The 22706-nt window shown below is 44.8% G+C and overlaps 1 protein-coding gene across 1 annotated transcript in view; it reads right to left on the bottom strand.

Moving 5' to 3' along the window:
• Positions 1–9045, bottom strand: part of LOC136594939 (uncharacterized) — a 96570-nt gene extending 87525 nt beyond the window's left edge. Inside the window, exon 1 of the mRNA XM_066588692.1 lies at positions 8896–9045. Within this exon, the coding sequence (XP_066444789.1) occupies positions 8896–8956 (61 nt within the window). The 5' untranslated portion in view covers positions 8957–9045. The remainder of the gene's footprint in view (positions 1–8895) is intronic.
• Positions 9046–22706: the final 13661 nt, after the last annotated feature.

Here is a 22706-nt window from a genome sequence, read left to right as displayed (position 1 = left end):
TCTGTTGCGGGCAGGTGTCGGCTGTAAGAAACAGCTGGCACCTGCATTGTATGGAGTGAGATCGTCCTGCGATCTCCCTTCATACATGCCCCAAACATGCAGGACGTTATTGTACATCCTGTATCTTTAAGGAGTTAAAGTGGTACCATAGTGCAGAATCACATTTAATGCACCCCAGAATTATGTTTGCATGGAATAGAAGAGCACTTGTCAGCCTAAAAGCTTACATTTATAATGTGATACCTAGTGTGCAAATGCCATTATTTCAAGTTGCAGGTGTGTTCCACCGAAGTCTGAGTCTTTGCGTCATTACATTCTCCACTTCTCCACCAGATGGTTGCCATCCCCTGCTGCTGACTTCAGCGCAAACTGAAGCGTACATTTGCATCTGACCCCACTGGAAACAGGCATGTGCAGTGGGTCAAGGTGTTTAGAGCTTGGCTTCACTATGCATTGTGCATGCACCAGAAGCCCAGTTAGGCAATTCTCTAGCCGAGCAACACACATGCACTGAGCTCATAGAGATTGTAAATGTGTATGGCTGATGATAGAATTTTTTTCAAGATCAGTAAAGAGTGTTTGCTTTTATTCCACAGTTTTTCCTCTGTTACCCTTGCCAATTGTAAATGTATCCTCCTGCAGTCAACTCAGAGCCAGTGTGCCACCAGACTCAAGAATCTGCTTAACTCTGCTCAAGGCATATGTGCCATGTGCCAGTAAATTTTGGGTGTAGACACCTCAACCCACTATAGATGTCCGTTTCCATCAGGGAGCTACACAATGTAAGCACATTATTTCACTGCAACTTGCACTGACATCAGCGGCAAAGGGAATGTGGCATCCAGTGGAGGGTGAGTGCAGAGTGTATAACCATAGGCGTACCGGCAGGGGGTGCCGGGGTCGCAACGGCGACCCGGCCTCTGCGCTTGAGGGGGTCCAAAGGCCGCCCTCCAGCATATATTTTCGCTTTTCCCTGCACTGTCGGCGGCCGCGTGCTTAGTGCGGTCCGGCCGACAACAGAAGCCACAGAGGACAGTAGGAGAAGAGAGGAGGAAGTAAGTTGGAGAGATGACAGGGGAAGGGGAGGAGGGGAGGAGCAGAGAGGACAGAGACTCACCAGCACAGCACGGCATCCAGTGGACCAGGGATGATGAGGTCTATCTGTCTATCTATCTCTCTCTCTCTCTCTCTCTCTCTCTCTCTCTCTCTCTCTTAGGCCTCATGCCCATTTACACGCCCATTTGCATGTGGACATTTAAAGCTTGAGCGTTCGGGTGCATGGCGGCGTATTTGCGCTTTCGATCCAACGATTCTCTTAGCGACAGCTGGACGCTGCGTTGAGAGACATTGCTGGATGGGGCTGAGGACAGCGGAGGTGAGGGTGTGGGTCCAGGCCAGGAGACGGTAGTGCCTGTGTCCTGAGAGGGGGGTTGGATCTCAGTGGCAGGTTGGGGCCCAGGGGGAGAGGCAGTGGCGCAAGCTGAAGGCGGTGAACGGCCTTCGTACAACCTTGTGAGGTGCTTGGCCATCATATGCCTGCGCATGCTGGTGGTAGTGGCTCCCCGGCTGATCTTTGCGCGACAAAGGTTGCACACCACTGTTCGTCGGTCGTCCAGCGTCTCAGTGAAAAACTGCCACACCTTAGAGCACCTTGGCCTCTGCACGGTGGCTTGGCGTGAGCGGGTGCTTTGGGAAACAGCTGGTGAATTATTCACTCGTGCCCTGCCTCTACCCCTGGCCACCACACTGCCTCTTCAAACCTGTCCTGCGGCTGCAATTGCCTGCCCCTCTGAAGTCCGGTCCTCAGTTGGCTTATCACACCAGGTGGGGTCAGTCACCTCATCGTCCAGTGACTCTTCCTCCGAATCCTCTGTGCGCTCCTCCCTCGGACTTACTGCCCTTACTACTACCTCACTGATAGACAACTGTGTCTCATCGTCATCATCCTCCTCACCCACTGAAAGCTCTTGAGACAGTTGCCGGAAGTCCCCAGCCTCATCCCCCGGACCCCGGGAACTTTCCAAAGGTTGGGCATCGGTCACGACAAACTCCTCCGGTGGGAGAAGAACCATTGCTGCCCCATCTGGGCAGGGGCCCGAGAACAGTTCCTGGGAGTCTGCCTGCTCCTCAGAATGTGTCATTTTCATGGAGTGAGGAGGCTGGGAGGAAGGAGGAGCAGCAGCCAGAGGATTCAGAGTTGCAGCAGTGGACGGCGTAGAAGACTGGGTGGTCGATAGATTGCTGGATGCACTTTCTGCCATCCACGACAGGACCTGCTCACACTGCTCATTTTTTAATAAAGGTCTATGACGTGGACCCAAAAATTGCGATATAAAGCTGGGGACCCCAGAAATTGTCCTCTCTCCTACTCCCGCAGCAGCCGGCTGCGATTCACCTGGACCAGGAACTCGTCCTATGCCCACACTCTCACTAGGGACTCCGCGTCCTCGACCGCGATCGAGTCCACGTCCTCTGCCCATACCCCTACCCCTCAGCATGCTGGATTAAGAATCGAGCAGAGAGCGGTGTAAAAATGGTGTAAAAATGTTTGTGAATTATTGCCGCGCAGTTGCTGGCTGCCAGCGGTAATATAACGCTAAATGAAGCCAGAGATAAATTATAAGGAAGGCTGCATGCAGGCTAGGCTGTGAACTATGCAGTTTGGATGGATGTGAAGTCCCACAGGCCACGCAGGCACATGCACTGGGTAACCGTTAGCCGTAAAAAGGAATTTAAAAAAAAAATCTCCTTATTTTACTCTGCAATGCAGGCTGAGGCTAGGCAGTGTGTATTGCACTTTCAATCTATGGGTGTCGGGCAGACTGTGAACGTCTGAGACAGCACATGTATAACAGAGCGTTGTAGAAAATGTGTGGTTTCTTGGCGTACACTTAAAGGCAGACTGCAGTGAGGCTACGCGAAGTGCGGACAGAAAAATATTTCTAAATGAAGGCTGCACGCAGGCTAGGCTGTGCAATGCAGAGGTACTACAACTCCCAGCAACCACGGAGTTAAATGCACACGGTCGCAGGTTGCCCTAAGAAGAACCGTTGGGGTACTTGTAGACAGGATTCTACACTACCACTGTCCCTGCCTGACCAATAGTGCCCCTATACTGAAGTACAGACTGCAGCCTGAGAACGCTACAGCCTGCACGCCCGATATACATAAAAAAAAAAAAATTGTGCAAAACTGCTCACAGCAGCCACAACAGTAATGCACTAGGGTGAGCTGTGGCCCTAAGAAGGGCCGTTGTGGTTCTTGAAGACACTAACACTGTCCCTATAGCAGCAGAAGCATCAGCAGCACTTTCCCTGATCTCTCTTAGCGTGTCTGTGGCGAGCCGCGGGCGGGGCAGATTTAAATACTCGGGGGTCACTTGATCTCGCCAGCCACTCACTGCAGGGGGGTGGGATAGGGCTGGAACGTCACAGGAGGAAGTTGTAATGCCTTCCCTGTGTTTCTATTGGCCAGAAAAGCGCGCAAATTTCTCAGGGAAGGAAATGTAATGGAGTCGAGTGCCGCATGGTGCTCGTCTCAAGTAACAAGCATCTCGAACACCCTAATGCTCGGACGAGTGCGCTCGCTCATCTCTAATTGTCAGTTTTTTTAGCATTACAGATTTACAGATGAAACCTTTGATTATAGTGTACAATTAACAATGCACATGAATGATATTTGATACAGTGGGAACAGGTCAAATTTGGGAAATCATTGCAGATGTTTTAGTGTAGATTTCTTTAATGGTCAAAGTTTAGATGATGAAAAATATTAGTACTATGGTCAGATTGGAGGTAAATTGACCCCAAAATTTCCAACAAGTTTTCAAATTATATATATTTTAAAAAATACAAAACACATACTAAAAATATAAAATGTAGTGAACTTATACAGAAACTTAATAAAATGAGTAAAATTTACAGAGATGTCATTTACAAATGATGCGATCTTAAAGATAGATTATTTTTTAAATTAGGAAAATATTTAAAGGGAACCTGTCACCAAGTTCATGCTGTCCAAACCACGGGCAGCATGAATTCAGGACAGATTTACCCATTCAGCCCATGTATGTTTTATACTGAAACGCTGCTGCATTACTTAGAATTTGGATTCAGAGCTCTCAGAGTGCACAAGTTGAAGGGGTGGACCAGAGTGGGGACTCCCTGCCCGTAGCATCAAGTGCTCCCTGCTTGTGTATAGGGAGACGTCTGTAGGTCTTGAGAGAGCCCAGCGCTGAACGACTCTTCAAGAGTTCAGAGTCAAACAGCAACATTTTAGAATAAAACATACATGGGCCGAATGGACATGTCTGTCCCCGATTTACTTTAAAATGTACCAAATGGTAGCAAAATTTGAAGCCATATTTACACCTTTAAATGCATGATTTTCTACACACTAAGTGTACATTGGTTGATAAAACATAAAGCCGATGATTCAGTTTTGACCAGCATTATGGTCACTTCTTGCCCACAACCTTATGTTCATGGTAATCCATAATGCTGAAACCATGGGGGTTCTTTTGGCATGCTTGGAACATAGTTATGATCCACCTGCTGATTGGAATAAAGTATACCCCTATACAGAAAACAGAGCAGATCAGGTATCATACTGTTAATGAAGCAGATCAACGTATGTGCAACTACATGAGGCAGATGCACTGCCAATCTTCCATAGGATCTGCAGAAAATATGAAGTGACATGAATTTTGTCATGGATTTCAGTACAGAAATTTCAAAGGGTGAAATCCATGCTGAAAATCTCCAATATAAATTGACATATCATGGAATTTTTACACAATTTTCTGCATGTATGAGATTTCTTAAAATTGAATCCACTATAATAATAATGATAATCTTTATTTGTATAGCGTTAACTTATTCCGCAGCGCTAAATCCACTACATATCTACTGCAAGCACAGTGGATTTACCGCGCAAAAAATTCTGCACAGAGAATCTACAAAATGGGATCACATGTTGCTGATTTGTTGAAAAAATGTTTGCAACCAAAAATCTTTTTCCTACTTTTGAATGTGTTGCTTTTGCAGCATGTACATGGATTTCTGACATCCCCATTCAGATGTGTGGGACGCTTGGACAAATTTTTGCAACAAATCTTTTATGTGTAAATATATTGTATACCTAAAGCACCAAACTTCATGAAAAATACGGACTCCCCATTGACATCAACGCCCTTCGAAATCTTTTGCCTAAAATACCCTGATACCAAAAGTCTCATCTCTCAAATCTACTCCAGACAAGTCCACTCCTCTTACCACACTCAATTATCATATATATCCCACTGGAAACCAGATATTGGAAACACACTCAACGAAGATGATTGGTCTCAGATCTGGGAATCTATATATATAAAGACGAAAGCCCTCACTGACTCACTCACTGACTGACTGACTCACTGACTGACTCGCCAAAAGTTCTCCAACTTCCCGATGTCGTAGAAACATGAATTTTGGCACAAGCATAGATTATCTCCAAAATAGGAAAAGTAATTGGGTCCTAACTCGATTATTCCATTCTAGCGCAAAAGAATTGGCATCAAAATTTTACGTACGGAATCTAATTCTCTCACTTCCCAGTGTCATAGAAACTCCAAATTTGGCAGGAGCATTGATTATGTCATAAATAGGAAAAGCTAATGGGTTCCAACTCCATTATTCAATTCTATGCGCAAAAGAATTAGCCTCCAAATTTTACGTACGGAATGTAATTTTCTCACTTTCCGGTGTCATAGAAACGGGAAATTTGGCACGAGCATTGATTATGTCAGAAATAGGAAAAGCTAATGGGTCCCAACTCGACTATTCAATTCTATGCGCAAAAGAATTAGCGTCCAAATTTTACGTACGGAATGTATATTTCTCACTTTCCGGTGTCATAGAAACAGAAATTTGGCACGAGCATTGATTATGTCATAAATAGGAAAAGCTAATGGGTCCCGAATCGATTATTCAATTCTATGCGCAAAAGAATTAGCGTCCAAATTTTACGTACGGAATCTAATTTTCTCACTTTCCGGTGTCATAGAAACGTGAAATTGGGCACAAGCATTGATTATGTCATAAATAGGAAAAGCTAATGGGTCCCAACTCGATTATTTAATTCTATGCGCAAAAGAATTAGCGTCCAAATTTTACGTATGGAATGTAATTTTCTCACTTTCCGGTGTCATAGAAACGGGAAATTTGGCACGAGCATTGATTATGTCATAAATAGGAAAAGCTATAGGGTCCCAACTCGATTATTCAATTCTATGCGCAAAAGAATTAGCGTCCAAATTTTACGTACGGAATCTAATTTGCACACTTTCCGGTGTCATAGAAACGTAAAATTTGGCAGGAGCATTGATTATGTCATAAATAGGAAAAGTTAATGGGTCCCAACTCGATTATTCAATTCTATGTGCAAAAGAATTAGCGTCCAAATTTTACGTACGGAATGTAATTTTCTCACTTTCTGGTGTCATAGAAATGTGAAATTTGGCACGAGCATTGATTATGTCAAAAATAGGAAAAGCTAATGGGTCCCAACTCAACTATTCAATTCTATGCGCAAAAGAATTAGCGTCAAAATTTTATGTACGGAATCTAATTTTCTCACTTACCGGTGTCATAGAATCAGGAAATTTGGAACGAGCATTGGTTATGTCAGAAATAGGAAAAGCAAACAGGTCCCAACTCGATTATTCAATTCTATGCGCAAAAGAATTAGCGTCCAAATTTTACGTACGGAATGTAATTTTCTCACTTACCGGGGTCATAGAATCGGGAAATTTGGCACGAGCATTGGTTATGTCATAAATAGGAAAAGCTGATGAATCCCAACTCGATTATTCAATTCTATGCGCAAAAGAATTAGCGTCCAAATTTTACGTACGGAATGTAATTTTCTCACTTACCGGTGTCATAGAAACGGGAAATTTGGCACGAGAATTGATTATGTCATAAATAGGAAAAGCTAATGGGTTCCAACTCCATTATTCAATTCTATGCGCAAAAGAATTAGCCTCCAAATTTTACGTACGGAATGTAATTTTCTCACTTTCCGGTGTCATAGAAACGGGAAATTTGGCACGAGCATTCATTATGTCATAAATAGGAAAAGTTAATGGTTCCCAACTCGATTATTCAATTCTATGTGCAAAAGAATTAGCGTCCAAATTTTACGTATGGAATGTAATTTTCTCACTTTCTGGTGTCATAGAAACGTGAAATTTGGCACGAGCATTGATTATGTCAAAAATAGGAAAAGCTAATGGGCCCCAACTCAACTATTCAATTCTGTGCGCAAAAGAATTAGCGTCAAAATTTTACGTACGGAATCTAATTTTCTCACTTACCGGTGTCATAGAATCGGGAAATTTGGCACGAGCATTGGTTATGTCATAAATAGGAAAAGCTGATGGGTCCTAACTCGATTATTCAATTCTATGCGCAAAAGAATTAGCGTCCAAATTTTACGTACGGAATGTAATTTTCTCACTTACCGGTGTCATAGAAACGGGAAATTTGGCACGAGCATTGATTATGTCATAAATAGGAAAAGCTAATGGGTTCCAACTCAATTATTCAATTCTATGCGCAAAAGAATTAGCGTCCAAATTTTACGCATGGAATCTAATTCTCTCACTTCCTGATGTCATTTTATATAAAGGAAACGTTGCATGGTTACCACGTGGTGTTTCCTGGGTAACGCAGAGAACTATGCAAAATGTTGAACATATTTTTTTCCCGGTATCTCTAAAGTTACCATGACTTCATAAGATTTTCCGTGTGAACACCAGATAAACACCAGTACCAAATTAACTCGGGCGAAGCCGGGTATATCAGCTAGTCAACCAATAAAAGCACCTGCAATATGCTGATGTTAGCAACCTCCCTTAAAGGGCTATTCCACTGATATCTACCAAAATAGCCGATGCAGTATTGGGATACCCATCGAATTGCGTTTGCGGCTGTCAGTCTCCGGGTGACATGATATACATGTGTTGGTCTTGTCTCTGAGTCAAACGACTTTGGAAAAGAGTCTACTCAATGATTTACTCAGTTACAGGTTGCAACATCCAAAAAAAATCAGTAGGAAGCCTTATTAAATCAAAAAATTGCAAATATCGCTCCGGAATAAAGCACATTGATCTCTTTCTTTTTCTTATCGACTCCTTGGACGTTTCGAAAATAAAAAGGTGACTAAACTGGTATTTATAATAAACGAAAAACTGCCATCAATAATCCTTGACCGCCACAAGACATTTCTGAGGGTCTGGATGCCAATGGTAAACTACATGTTTCCTTCACAAAACATATCATTAATTTCCCAATACATTTCCGCATTAGTAAAGCTGACAATACTTTGTACGTTGTGACTCTACCGGAGATGAAACCCCTCTCTCCCGCCCCTCCTGCCTCCCTTGATTCCTTATCCCTTTAATAACTGAAGGTTAGGATCTGGCCAAGCCATTATTCGACAGGCAACCTCATAACAAGGTCAGAGATATAAAACACAGCAGCAACAAACATATTAGAGATACAATAAGCACCTATCAATGCTTTACGTGTTACGGTTATATTATATCTACATTCATATACAATGTCATTAATGTTCAGTTATTACTGCACTCTGCATGATTTAAAAACATGAATGAGAAAACAAAGCACCAAACTTTGTTTTCCCTACTCTTTTCAAGTTAGTTCTCTCAAATGCTGTTTGAAGAAGAGAGCATTAAAGAAACGTTGGTGCTATACAATTATCTAACAGATACATATTTAGAGCATTTCTGTGCATATGTTAATGTAACATAAGCAATGTAAAAAGAAAGCTTCATTGTTATGTTGGTCCATAATTCTCAACTCCTGTGACAATAGAAAAATAAACATGACTTACCCAATTTAAGCAAATAGGTAAAACCTAAAAAGTAGCTGCCTACTCTTCCTTTATACATCATATTAAACGCTAACAGAGTCCGTGATCTTGTCAGAGATCTGTCATTCCGGTAGAATACTATACTGTGGCATTTAACCTCCTCTGGTGTTAGATTGGTTTCCGGGTTCAACCTCAAGCTACAGAGCATACATTTACATATGAGGAAGCAATTACACAACCACTGCTGCTTATTTATTTATTTTTTTTAATGTGGGAATTTTTTTTCTTTTCCTAACAAGGATGAAATGTAGCAGATGACACGTATTCATTCCATATTGTAATTCATCTGTAATTTCCCATTTGTTACTATTAATACAGTTGTACCAAAGCATTATAATTAAATTGTATGTAAATTAGTTCATGTCAGCCAAGCCAGCAGCTCATCAAAAAGTAAGAGCAACTCATCCATAGGAGTCTCTGGTTTGGCTGATCTGAGCTCATTTCCACGTGTTTCCACAGTGACATCTACAGGGTAACAAGATGTAGTGCATCCTAATACATTTAAACAAATAATGAAGATGAACAATACCTCTGTAGCGCCACCTATTGGATGACAGCATTGCTACAAATCAATGTCAGACCTGTATAAAGGGTCGGACATTGATTTGCAGGAATGCTGTCATCCAATAGGTGGCGCTACAGAGGTATTGTTTCATCTTCCTTATTTGCATATATTGCCCAGAGGAGCATGCATGGCCTTATAAGTCTCTTCACTCCCCTTCTAGGTGCTCTCCTTAAGGAGTGATGATACCCCTCTCAATAAATTTAAAGGCACGCACAATTTAAAAGAAGACTGGGATATTTGTTGTGCCTCTAGTCCAATTACTCTTTTGGTAAGTATAAACCTTCCTTTATTAGATGTATTGAAATTAGATATATGAAATTTCAATATGTTTTGGGGCTGGGCTAGTGTCTTCTACAGGACCAAGCACTCTCGTTAAGGCTGAATGCACACAGGTGGGTTTTTGCTGCAGAATCCACGGTCGGCGCCCGCTCCGCAAATCCACATCAAATTCAGCCTGCTACTTCCTATGGAGATCCACTGATTCCTATACACAGGTGGAAGCACAGAGACAGATAGGTCCTCACCACTGTATATAATTCATTGTAGAGAACCTTGCTAAATGATATATTGTGTCTAAAACATAACTTTTAATAATTATATTTAAAATTGAAACACTAGTGAAGACCACAAGTTGGATTGTATACAAACAAACATGAAACATATAGGTATAGCGATAGTGAAACCCCAATGTGCTAAAACTGTTGCTGCCTAGCTCTGTTACAGGTGTACAGATATATATAGGACAGTGAGTAAAGCTATTAAACCCTCATGTCTCTGTTTATTATTATGGTTTCACTAATATCGTATTCCTCCCTATAGCTGGTGCACACATGTGTACCACTTATCATAACAGAAAATAAAGAGTATTCAATATTGATAGTTGGTTTATCGTTTTCTTATATGCCAACTCCTTATATAGAGTGTTAGCTGTACATCACTTTAATATATGCAGAGAGTGAAGATAACGGACCAATCCTGATAGTATATCACGGACCAATCTCCTATAGTATATCACACTTTCTATACATTCCACAGTGATTTAGTAGCACTCTTCTGTATGTTAAGTATCTTCCTTGTACTTCTGACTTGCTTTTTATATATATACATATTGTCTAGCCACTTAAAGAATTTTTTGGGGTTATAAGAGACTTAAACTAGATGTCAGCTATAAGAATCTGGAAAAAGGGGAGGATTTTAATTGTATATGTACACTTATTGCTGGGATATAGCTTAGATACTGGGGGTTATTCACATTGATAGATTTAGGATAACTGGACTTTCTTGTATTCTTCCATCAGTAATGCAACCAGTTATAATTTGGTTGTATAGTTATTTAGTATGGAAGAATGCGTCTTGTAATTAGGCCAATCAATGAATTAATTATATTAGTCGACGCGGTTCCTCAGCCTAGAGAATCTATTAGGCTGATTCATCAGGATATCTTGAGCCATGTATGGTTGTTCCACAAAGATATTGTAGCCAAGACGTTTATACTTAATAGCTCTGATGCTGACTGCAGACAGCTAATGCTTCTCTAAACAGACAGATAAGTTCCCCATCTATTTTAGCTGAGACTTTTTTATGAATAGCTCTGATAATAGCTAAGTATAGCTAATACAGCTCAGAACGCGCATAATGAGCTCAGGATATGATCTCCATGAGCTCACTGACAGTCTTGGTAAGAGGTGCTAACCCCCATGCTTATATAGGGGAGGCTCCGCCTTCTGACGTCAGGGACCCACCTTCCGAGCAGCCTATCAGGTGTCAGTTGCAGACGCGTGTCAGCCGCCGTCACACTCTCGCGATATCCGATCGCATCATCCAGAAAAAGCGCATGCGCCATAGGTCCCGACGGGGAGATAGTACCGTGCCAATGGGAGAAACTAGTATGAGGTGCGCATGCCCCGAGCACCTAGGGTGCGCTTGTGAAGAGACATTTTTGTAGGAGATAGTCTCTGAATACAATGGGAGAGGTGTGCATGCGCCGAGCTCCTAGGTTGCGCTTGTGCAGAGACGTTTTAATAGGAGATGGTCTCTGAAACTGAGAAATGACAATGGGAGATATCATGCCAAGTGCTTGTGTCAGATCGATGCTACATCTAGGCATTATAGTCCCCTCTGCATATGTCTATATATTAATGTGAGGGTGCTAGGACTGCTGGCTTGCGTGTAGAGAGGTGATTAGAGGTAAGATGTTAAATACCTTAGATGTGGAAGAGAGGCTGCTGATGAGGCTATATTATGTCTTGCTCTCAGAGAGTAAGCAAAGCAGAGCTATGCATGAGAGTGCTAGATTGTAGCAGTATTGATTAGGGCCCAGTCATTTTAGGGGACTAATATGACGTCCTTGTGTAGGTGGTGGTTAGTATCAGTATTATCTACTGGTTTACCAATAGTGTGCAGACTGGCATGCATATTACTAGAGATGAGCGAGCATACTCGTCTGAGCTTGATGCTCATTCGAGCATTAGGGTGCTCGAGATGCTCGTTACTCGAGACAAGCACCACGTGGTACTCGAGTCAATTCCATTTCCTTCCCTGCATGTTTAGCGTCATTTTTTAGCCAATAAACATGCAGGGAAGGCATTAACACTTCCTCCTGTGACGTGCCAGCCCTATCCCATCCCCCTGCAGTGAGTGGCTGGTGAGATCAAGTGACCGCCGAGTACTTAAAGCCTCAGACACACACTGGGAGAGATCAGGGACAGCGCTGCTGCTGCTATAGGGAAAGTGTTAGTGTAGGATCCTGTCTACAAGAACCCCAACGGTCCTTCTTAGGGCCACATCTGACCATGTGCATTACTGTTGTGGCTGCTGGGAGCAGTTTTGCACCAAAAAATTTTTTTTTCATCTCGGGCTGTGCAGGCTATTACAGCTATAGCGTTCTAAGTCTGCAGTCTGTAATACAGAGTATAGGGAAAGTGGTGCTGAGACAGGGACAGTGGCAGTGTAGGATCCTGTCTACAAGAACCCCAACGGTCCATCTTAGGGCTACCTCTGACCGTGTGCATTTTATTGCGTGGCTGCTGAGAGTTGTAGTGCATCACTATTGCAGAGCCAGACCTTTTTGCAGCTTTCCGTATAATTTTTTTCTGGCTTCAGTTTGCGTTATAATACCGCTACCAGCCTCTAACTGTCCTTCAATAATTCCATAATTTTTTACACCGTTCTATGTCTGCCGTGAACTTCACGCACAGCGTACGGCCACAGCCACTGATAGAGGGAAAGTCATATACACACTATATAGCCTGTAATCTTTTCCAAAAAAAATTAAAATAAAAGCTCCTTCATTGGGCTACCTCTGACCGTCTGAAATTTACAGGGTGTCTGGTGGGAGTTGCAGTGCATCACTACTGCACGGCTAGGCCTGTTTGCAGCCTTCCATATAATTTTTTTCTGCCTGCAGTTTGCGTTATAATACCGCTACCAGCCTCTAACTGTCCGTCAATAATTCCATAATTTTTTACACCGTTCTATGTCTGCCGTGAACTTCACGCACAGCGTACGGCCACAGCCACTGATAGAAGAAAAGTCATATACACACTATATAGCCTGTAATCTTTTCCCAAAAAATTAAAATAAAAGCTCCTTCGTTGGGCTACCTCTGACCGTCTGAAATTTACAGGGTGTCTGGTGGGAGTTGCAGTGCATCACTACTACACGGCTAGGCCTGTTTGCAGCCTTCCATATAATTTTTTTCTGCCTGCAGTTTGCGTTATAATACCGCTACCAGCCTCTAACTGTCCGTCAATAATTCCATAATTTTTTACACCGTTCTGTGTCTGCCGTGAACTTCACGCACAGCGTACGGCCACAGCCACTGATAGAAGGAAAGTCATATACACGCTATATAGCCTGTATTTTTTTTCAAAAAAATTAAAATAAAAGCTCCTTTGTTGGCTACCTCTGACCGTCTGAAATTTACTGGGTGTCTGGTGGGAGTTGCAGTGCATCAGTATTGCACAGCTAGGCCTGTTTGCAGCCTTCTGTATTCTTTGTTTCTGCCTGGAGTTAGTGTTACAATACCGCTGTCAGCCTCCAACTGTACACAAATAATTCCATAATTATTTACACCGCTCTGTGTCTGCTCTATTCGTAATCCACCAAGCTGAGAGGTAAGGGTAGGGCTAGAGGACATGGATGTGGACGCGGGCGAGGATACGGAAGTCCAAGTGAGGGTGTGGGCACAGGTCGAGTTCCTGGTCCAGGTGAATCGCAGCCGGCTGCTGCGGGATTAGGAGAGAGGCAAGTTTCTGGGGTCCCCAGCTTCATATCACAATTTATGGGTCCACGTGGTAGACCTTTATTACAAACAGAGCAATGTGAGCAGTTTCTGTTGTGGATGGCAGAAAATGCATCCAGCAACGTATCGACCACCCAGTCTTCTATGCCGTCCACTGCTGCAACTCTGAATCTTCTCGCTGCTGCTCCTCCTTCCTCCCAGGAAAAAATGGTTCCTCTCTCACCTGAGGAGTTTATCGTCACTGATGCGCAACCTTTGGAAAGTTCCCGGGGTCTGGGTGATGAGGCTTGGACTTCCGGCAACTGTCTCAAGAGCTTTCAGTGGGTGAGGAGGACGATGATGAGGAGACACAGTTGTCTATCAGTGAGGTAATAATAAGGGCAGTAAGTCCGAGGGAGGAGCGCACAGAGGATTCGGAGGAAGAGCCGCTGGACGATGAGGTGACTGACCCCACCTGGTTTGCTAAGCCGACTGAGGACAGGTCTTCAGAGGGGGAGGCAAGTGCAGCAGCAGGACAGGATGGAAGAGGCAGTGGGGTGGCCAGGGGTAGAGGCAGGGCCAGAGTGAAGAATCCACCAACTGTTTCCCAAAGCGCCCCCAAGGTGGGACGAAGGCCGTTCACCGCCTCCAGGTCGCACCACTGCATCTCCCCTTGTGCCCCAACCTGCCACTCAGATCCAACCCCCCTCTCAGGACACAGGCACAAGCGCCTCCCAGCCTGCACCCACACCCTTACCTCTGCTGTCCTCGACCCCATCCAGCAATGTCTCTCAGCGCAGCGTACAGCTGTCGCTAGCGCAAGCATTGGAGCGAAGGCGCAAATACGCCGCCACGCACCCGCACGCTCAAGCTTTAAACATGCACATTGCCAAATTGATCAGCCTGGAGATGCTGCCGTACAGGCTTGTGGAAATGGAGGCTTACAAAAACATGATAGCGGCGGCGGTCCCACGATATTCTGTCCCCAGTCACCACTATTTTTCCCGGCGTGCCATCCCAGCCCTACATGAGCACGTCTCCCGCAACATCAATCGGGCCCTCACCAACGCGGTTACTGGGAAGGTCCACTTAACCACGGACACGGCAGGGCCACTATATCTTCCTGACGTCACATTGGGTGAATTTGGTAGAGGCTGGGACCGAGGCAGAGCCTGGGACCGCACACGTCCTACCCACACCCAGAATAGCGGGTCCTTCCTCGGTTCTGGTATCTGCGGCGGTCTATGCCACCTCCTCTAAACCCTCCCCCTCCTCCTCCTCCTCCTACGCAACCTCTACCTCTAAATTAAGAAATGTGAGCAGCACGTTGCCAGCAGTCGGTGTGGTGCGGCGTGGCAACATAGCGGTGGGCAAGCGTCAGCAGGCCATGCTGAAACTACTCAGGTTGGTGACAAGAGGCACACGGCCCATGAACTGTTGCAGGGTCTGACAGAGCAGACCGACCTCTGGCTTTCACCGCTGAACCTCCAACCGGGCATGGTCGTGTGTGACAAAGGCCGTAACCTGGTGGCGGCTCTGCAACTCGGCAGCCTCACACACGAGCCATGCCTGGCCCATGTCTTCAATCTGGTGGTTTAGTGGTTTTTCAAAAACTACCCGCACTTCTCTGACCTGCAGGGCAAGGTGCACCGCGTCTGCGCACATTTCTGCAAGTCCACCACGGACGCTGCCACCCTGAGGACCCTGCACCATCGGTTCAATCTGCCAGAGCACCGACTGCTGTGCGATGTGCCCACATGGTGGAATTCTATGCTGCACATGTTGGCCAGGCTCTATGAGTAGCGTAGAGCAATAGTGGAATACCAACTCCAACATGGGCGGCGTAGTGGTAGTCAGCCTCCCCAATTCTTCACCGAGGAGTGGGCCTGGATGGCAGACATCTGCCAGGTCCTCGGAAACTTTGAGGAGTCTACCCAGATGGTGAGCGGCGACGCTGCAATCATTAGCGTTAGCATCCCGCTGCTATGCCTGCTGAGAAGTTCGCTGCAAGGCATAAAGGCCGACTCTTTGCAGTTGGGACAGGAGACTGGGGATGACAGTATGTCGCTTGATAGCCAGACCATCTCAGAGCGTTTTGGAGGAGGTGGAAGAGGGGGAGGAGCAGGAGGAGGAGGAAGAGAAGGAGCAGGAGGAAGGGGAAGAGACAGCTGGGCACACTGCAGAGGGTACCCATGCTGCTTGCCTCTCATCTGTTCAGCGTGTATGGCCTGTGGAGAAGGAGGAGGAGGAGGAGGAAAAGCCTGAAAGTCATCTTCCTAGTGTGGACAGCCATATCTTGCATTCTGGCACCCTGGCAAACATGGCTGACTTTATGTTAGGCTGCCTCTCTCGTGACCCTCGCGTTAGACACATTCTGGCCAACACGGATTACTGGATGTACACCCTTCTCAACCCACTGTATAAGGAGAACCTTTCCACTCTCATTCCCGAAGAGGAAAGGGGTTCAAGAGTGATGCAATACCACAGGGCCCTGGTGGACAAAGTGATGGTAAACTTCCCATCTGACAGCGCTAGCGGCAGAAGGCGCAGTTCCAAGGGCCAAGTAGCAGGGGAGTCACGGAGATCAGGCAGCATGTTCAGTGCAGGCAGGGGAACACTCTCCAAGGCCTCTGCCAGCTTTATGGCTCCCCAGCAAGACTGTGTCACCACTCCCCAGTCAAGGCTGAGTCAGAGGGAGCACTGTAAAAAGATGGTGAGGGAGTACGTAGCCGATCGTACCACCGTCCTCCGTGATGCCTCTGCTTCATACAACTATTGGGTGTCAAAGCTGGACACGTGGCACGAACTTACACTGTATGCCCTGGAGGTGCTTGCTTGCCCTGCCGCTAGCGTCTTGTCAGAGAGGGTGTTTAGTGCAGCTGAGGGAATCATCACGGACAAGCGTACCCGCCTGTCAACTGCCAGTGCCGACATGCTTACACTCATAAAGATGAACAAAGCCTGGATTTCCCCAGACTTCTCTTCTCCACCAGCGGAACCTAAAGATTCTTTTCGCTGCAACTGCAGATAAAAGCACTCATGTTTGGCCACTGTGATTTCTGTATTGTTCATGTCTTGGGTTGCCTAGGACCCACCTATGCTGTGGGTGCACACAGACTTCCATCGCGGTGTTTGACCTGTCTGGGACAAAGACACTGACTGACTTGGGTAGGGGGCAGAGTGCAGATGGCTTTCCCCTTGCGGTGTCGATTGAGCTATCCGACACCTAGACAGAATGAATACTGTGTGGGCACATGGATTCCCCATAGCTATGTAACTCATGCCCACGTTTGCAGCTCCTGACGGAGGTTGGCACTTTATTGGAATGAAGATCGAACGTCAATTTCTCATTGATTCTCAACAGCATTGTGGGCTATCGCCTCCCCCTTTTAAAGAAGGTCGCTACCTGGCCCTGCTAACCCTCTGCAGTGTGTGCCTCCGGTTCCTCCTCATGGCAGACGCACTTATAAATAGACATGAGGGTGGTGCGGCTATGAAGCGAGCATGTGGCATGAGGGCAGCTGAAGGCTGCGCAGGGACACTTTTGCGTGCGCTGTGGATGCTGGGTCATGCGGGGGGTTGGGCAGCATGTAACCCAGGAGAAGAGGCAGCGGTGTGACCCGCAGGCAGTGATTGTGCTTGGTTGGAGGTAGTGGGGTTCTTAGCTAAGGTGTGTCTTGCTAATGAGGGTTTGTCCGAAGTAAAAATTGTTGGGGGGGCACACTCTTGCCGCTATTGTGGCTTTATAGTGAGACATGGGAGCCTGAGATGCAGCCCTGCATGCTGCCCCTCCCCTGCCGTATCCGTTTCTGTGGCGTTTTCATTCACTTTCATAAGTTTTCCAGATTTTCACAAGTGAAAACCTAAGCGGAGCATGGGTCACACACAAAAATGCTCGAGTCGCCCATTGACTTAAATGGGGTTCGTTACTCGAAACAAACTCTCGAGCATCGCGGAAAGTTCAACTCGAGCAATGAGCACCCAAGCATTTTGGTGCTCGCTCATCTCTAGATATTTCTCCAACTTGTTACATCATGTCATTTGTCAGAAGTAGTGATTTTATTATCCCGTGTAATGGGAACTATACATCGATTGGAGAAATCATAAGTTATATACATTCAGTTCATAACATTTCTACAATTAATGTGTAGGGTAGTATCAAGTGTATCTGACATAGAGAGGGTTGATATTTTTAGAATTTTTAATATTTTTAACGCATGTTTTCTTTATAGATAGAAAAAGTATTTCCAAGGCTTATGTTGTTTTGATACCTATATAAAGGATGATGTTTAGATGGGGAGAACATTGAAAACCAACTATGCTATCTCCTGATGTACATATGCATTTATATATTTGATATATTTAAATGAATGAGGCGAAGGACAAGCATTCATTAAGTCCTTTTGGTGTACACGATTCTAGGCGATCGATCCATGCGGTCTTCTTTTGTAGGTGCTTGCGATCGGTGTTTCCTCTATGGCCCGTTGGCCACAGGAGTTCGATGCCTTTAAATTTTATAACAAGGGGATTGTTGTTAAGAAAATCTCGAACATGGTTGGCCAGGTTGGTATGTTCATTGCGGTTTATATTACCTACGTGGGCCAGCACTCTCCTCCGTAGTTACTGAATGGTTTTGCCCACGTAGTTTCGTGGACAGGGACAGGTGGCTAAATATACTACTGCAGATGAACGACAGTTGATATAGTCCCGAATTTCATACTCTTTGCCTGTGACTGCGCTACAGAAGGATTTTCCCCTTTCCATGAAGGGACAAGCCATACATCCGGAGCAGGGGTAAAATCCTTTTGGTGGATTTGTGACAATCCTTGTCGATGTCTCCAATGTTCGTGTATAGTGACTGTGTACCAGCCTGTCTCTCAGGTTCCTGCCTGTCCTGTAGGTGATGGATGGCCTATCAAGTAGGCAATCTTCCAAATCAATATCTCTCCTCAGTATGTCCCAGTATTTGTTAATCACTCTTCTGACATTATTATGTTCTTCATCATAGGTGCCTATTAGACATATCTGATTTTCCTGTTCTTTTTGATGATTATTTCTTTTGCTTATCAGGAGGTCATTTCTCGATATTTGTCCTACCGATTGTCTTGCTGCTGTAATGACATTTATTGGATAACCTCTCTGCTGAAATCTTAGGGCCATGTCATCAGCTTTTATCTCATATTCTTCGGGGTTTGAACAATTCCTTTCGGTCCTTAAGAATTGACCTTTAGGGATACACTTCTTTAAGGGCCATGGATGGTGACTGTCATAGTGTAAGAGGTTATTTGTCGCAGTTGGTTTTCTGAAAAGTTTGCTCTCCAGCAAATCAGAGGGAGTTTTCGATATTTTGATATCCAGAAAAGTAATCCACTCCTGTTGGATCTCACTGGTAAAGAATAGGCCAAGATTGTTGATGTTAAGGCTGTCAACAAAATCCTTAAATTTCTCCTTACTTCCGGACCACAGGATAAGTACATCGTCAATGTATCGAATTCAAAGGTCCACCTTGGAGGTCCACACTGAGTTAGACTATGTGAAGATGGATTTTTCCTCCCACCAGCCCAGGTAGAGATTCGCATAACTGGGGGCACAAGGGCTCCCCATAGCGGTCCCCCTGAGCTGATGGAAGTACGTGCCGTCAAAGAGAAAATAGTTATGTTTCATAGCTGAAAACACAGCCAAAGATGCTGAAAAAAAAAATTAATACTCACCTGGAAGGTGTCATCAAGGTCTTCGGACCTCCGTGCAGCCTTCCCTGCACTTGTCAAGCTGGCAGGGGATCTTTTGCTAATGAGAACGATTGGAAATCCTCTCCTCTAGCAAAAGCTTGCTCTGATTAGCTGAGTCAGCTGATTGACAGCCCACATAAGCCAATTACAGCCAGCGCTGAATGAATGGCTGTCATTGGCTGAGAGGACTGTCACTCACATCTGACAGATCTGAGGGAATACAATCTCCATCTCTAGCAGAAGATGCTCTGCTGGCGTGACAAGGACCTGGGGGCACTGGGGGACCCTGATGACACCTGCCAGGTGAAAATCACTTCTTTTTTTTTTAGGTCGTGCAACTAGTGCTGCGTTTAATGCTGCCCAAAACGCAGCACCAAGTTGTGTCGCATTTTTAGTAGCGCTGAAACTCCTGCCTATTCAATTTAATGGGCAACACAGGGATGAAAACGCCCCAAGATAGAACATGCATCGCTATCAAAGCGCAGCGTTAGAAAGGCTGCATTTTGACGCTTGTGTGAGCATCCCCATTGAAATGAATGGGAGCGTTGTACAGTGTTTAGCGCTGCGCTAAACACTGTACAAAAACACTGTGTAAAATAAGGCCTCCCTGTGTGAGGGAGGCCTTATTTTGCAGCACTGGAGTCCTAGGTTCAAATCTGATTAAGGACAATATCTGCATGGAGTTTGTATGTTCTCCCTGTCTTTCATAACAATCAACTTTATTTATATAGTACATGCATATTAAGCAGCATTTTAAAATGCTTGACATGTTCTGTCCCCATAGGGGCTCACAATCTATATTTACCTATTGGTATGTTTTTGGAGAACATACAAACTCTATGAATATGTTGTCCTTGATCAGATTCGAACCTAGGACATCAGCACGGCAAGCCAGCATGCTTCCTCTAGAGGGGGAGAATAGGAAGAAGGTCAACATCTTCTCCACCTTCTCCTTTAGGACAACATCTGCATGGAGTTTGCATATTTTCCCTGTGTTTGTGTTTCTCCTCAATAAATGTATGCGCTATATATGTTGATTATTATTATAAAGAAGATACCCACGCAAACACAGGGAGAACATACAAACACCATGCTGATGTTCTCCTTGGTCAGGAGATCACAGGACCCCAATACTATGGTTCCACTTTGAATGTGGAAATAAACCTGGTCAGATTCTAGCGTGGGCACTTAAGAAAATACTAATGCAGACATATATACCACATATCTCTACCCCACCAACCCCCAATTCCAAGAGCTTCACCTTCTACAACTTATAGATGCTTTCCAGGATTACTATCAGACCTACTCTTAGAGGTTTGATAGTAATCAGACACATTTATTATATATTATAATAATTGTCCTCAACCTCTCTCAGCACCTGATAGGGCTGCCCAAATCAATACAATATGCAATTAATTTCATTTCTCTGGTTTGGGTCACTTACCACAAGAGGTGTTTGAATTCCCTTAGTCCTGCTTTACTACAGAAGAACTAGCATCTGCTATCACAGTCTCAAACTAACAGATCATCATTGCTTGATGTCCTACCCCTTTTTATACTAGACGACTTTCTCTAATATGTCAACTAATTTTTTAACTGTATTTAACTGATGTCCCACAGGACATATTTCAAGCTCACAATACAGTGTTACTGAAAGTATTTTCACAAATCTCACCAGCAAACTAACACCATTTCTCCAACACATTATACATTGAGGTCAGGTATGTTTCACGCCACTACATGAGACACACAGCTACATTACCACAGCAATTAGCCTGATTTAAAATGCCTCAGCTCTACCCATGTTTCTTCTAGCTATTTAAATCACAAACTTTATTTGGGTGAGGATGCAGCTCAGATTCCAGGTGGTGGATGGTATTATGGAGCAGCAGTGACAGACAGAGGAGAAGGCAATACTTTTTTTTAAAAATAAAAATAAACTTTTGCATAAAGGGGTTGTCCCGCGCCGAAACTGTTTTTTTTTTTTTTTCTAACCCCCCCCCCCCCCCCCCCCCGTTCGGCGCGAGACAACCCCCCGATGCAGGGGTTAAAAAAACAAGCCGCTCAGCGCTTACCTGAATCCCGGCGGTCCGGCGTCTTCATACTTACCTGCTGAAGATGGCCGCCGGGGTCTGCTCCCTCCGTGGACCGCAGCTCTTCTGTGCGGTCCATTGCCGATTCCAGCCTCCTGATTGGCTGGAATCGGCACGTGACGGGGCGGAGCTACACGGAGCCGGCATTCTGCACGAGCGGCTCCATTGAAGAGAGCAGAAGACCCGGACTGCGCAAGCGCGGCTAATTTGGCCATCGGAGGGCGAAAATTAGTCGGCTCCATGGGAACGAGGACGCCAGCAATGGAGCAGGTAAGTAAAAAACTTTTTATAACTTCTGTATGGCTCATAATTAATGCACAATGTACATTACAAAGTGCATTAATATGGCCATACAGAAGTGTATAGACCCACTTGCTGCCGCGGGACAACCCCTTTAACGAACTGGTTAACTAGTTACACTCCATAGGGAAATGGTAATTTTAACATAGTGTATTTTCAACCAGAAATTCACACTTATAGCATGTCTCTACATGTCCACATCAAGGGAACTCCTCAGCAGGAAGGCCCATGTGTGAAAAGCTGTCTCTTTGTTGCAGCCACAGTTTGGACCAAAGTCTCCACTGATGCTTGTAGGGACGCTCTCCCTCCTGCTCTATTATTTGCACCATGATTTCTGCTGCCAGATGACATTTGCTCCAATTGATCTTTGTAGCTCTCGAAATAGCAACCATCCTCTTAACTCAACCATTAAATGTCGTCTAGGCAACAGTGCCATGTGGCTTTCTCCAAGCGATCAATGGAGAGAGCCATGTGCCACTGCCACCTGGAATACGTTTAGACAAAACGACAAGTGAATGAGCCAACAATGATTCTTATTCCAGCTCAAACTGAACGACGCCCGATAAATGACCGATTCTCGTTCGTCATTCAGTTGTTGGCTCGCATTTAGATTGAATGATTATTGTTCACTTTCACTCATTTTAATGATTTTTTTGAACAGTCATTACTCTGTCTAAGCGCAGCATAAAAGAGAAGAATCACACATGATATAGACTTTGAATTGTTGACAGTGGGGGTTGCCACACTATAAAGCTTCTTGCATTGCAGCAATCCAACCAAAAAGCTTTGTAACATGACTTGAATGCTTTGCATTTTCTTCTAAATAAATTAAAATAAGAAAGATGGAAAAATACCTCTACAGC

Source organism: Eleutherodactylus coqui, chromosome 1 (assembly GCF_035609145.1).
Source record: "Eleutherodactylus coqui strain aEleCoq1 chromosome 1, aEleCoq1.hap1, whole genome shotgun sequence".
Lineage (NCBI taxonomy): Eukaryota > Metazoa > Chordata > Amphibia > Anura > Eleutherodactylidae > Eleutherodactylus > Eleutherodactylus coqui.
Note: the sequence above shows the minus strand (reverse complement) of the source record. Positions and strands in the feature narration are given on the sequence as shown.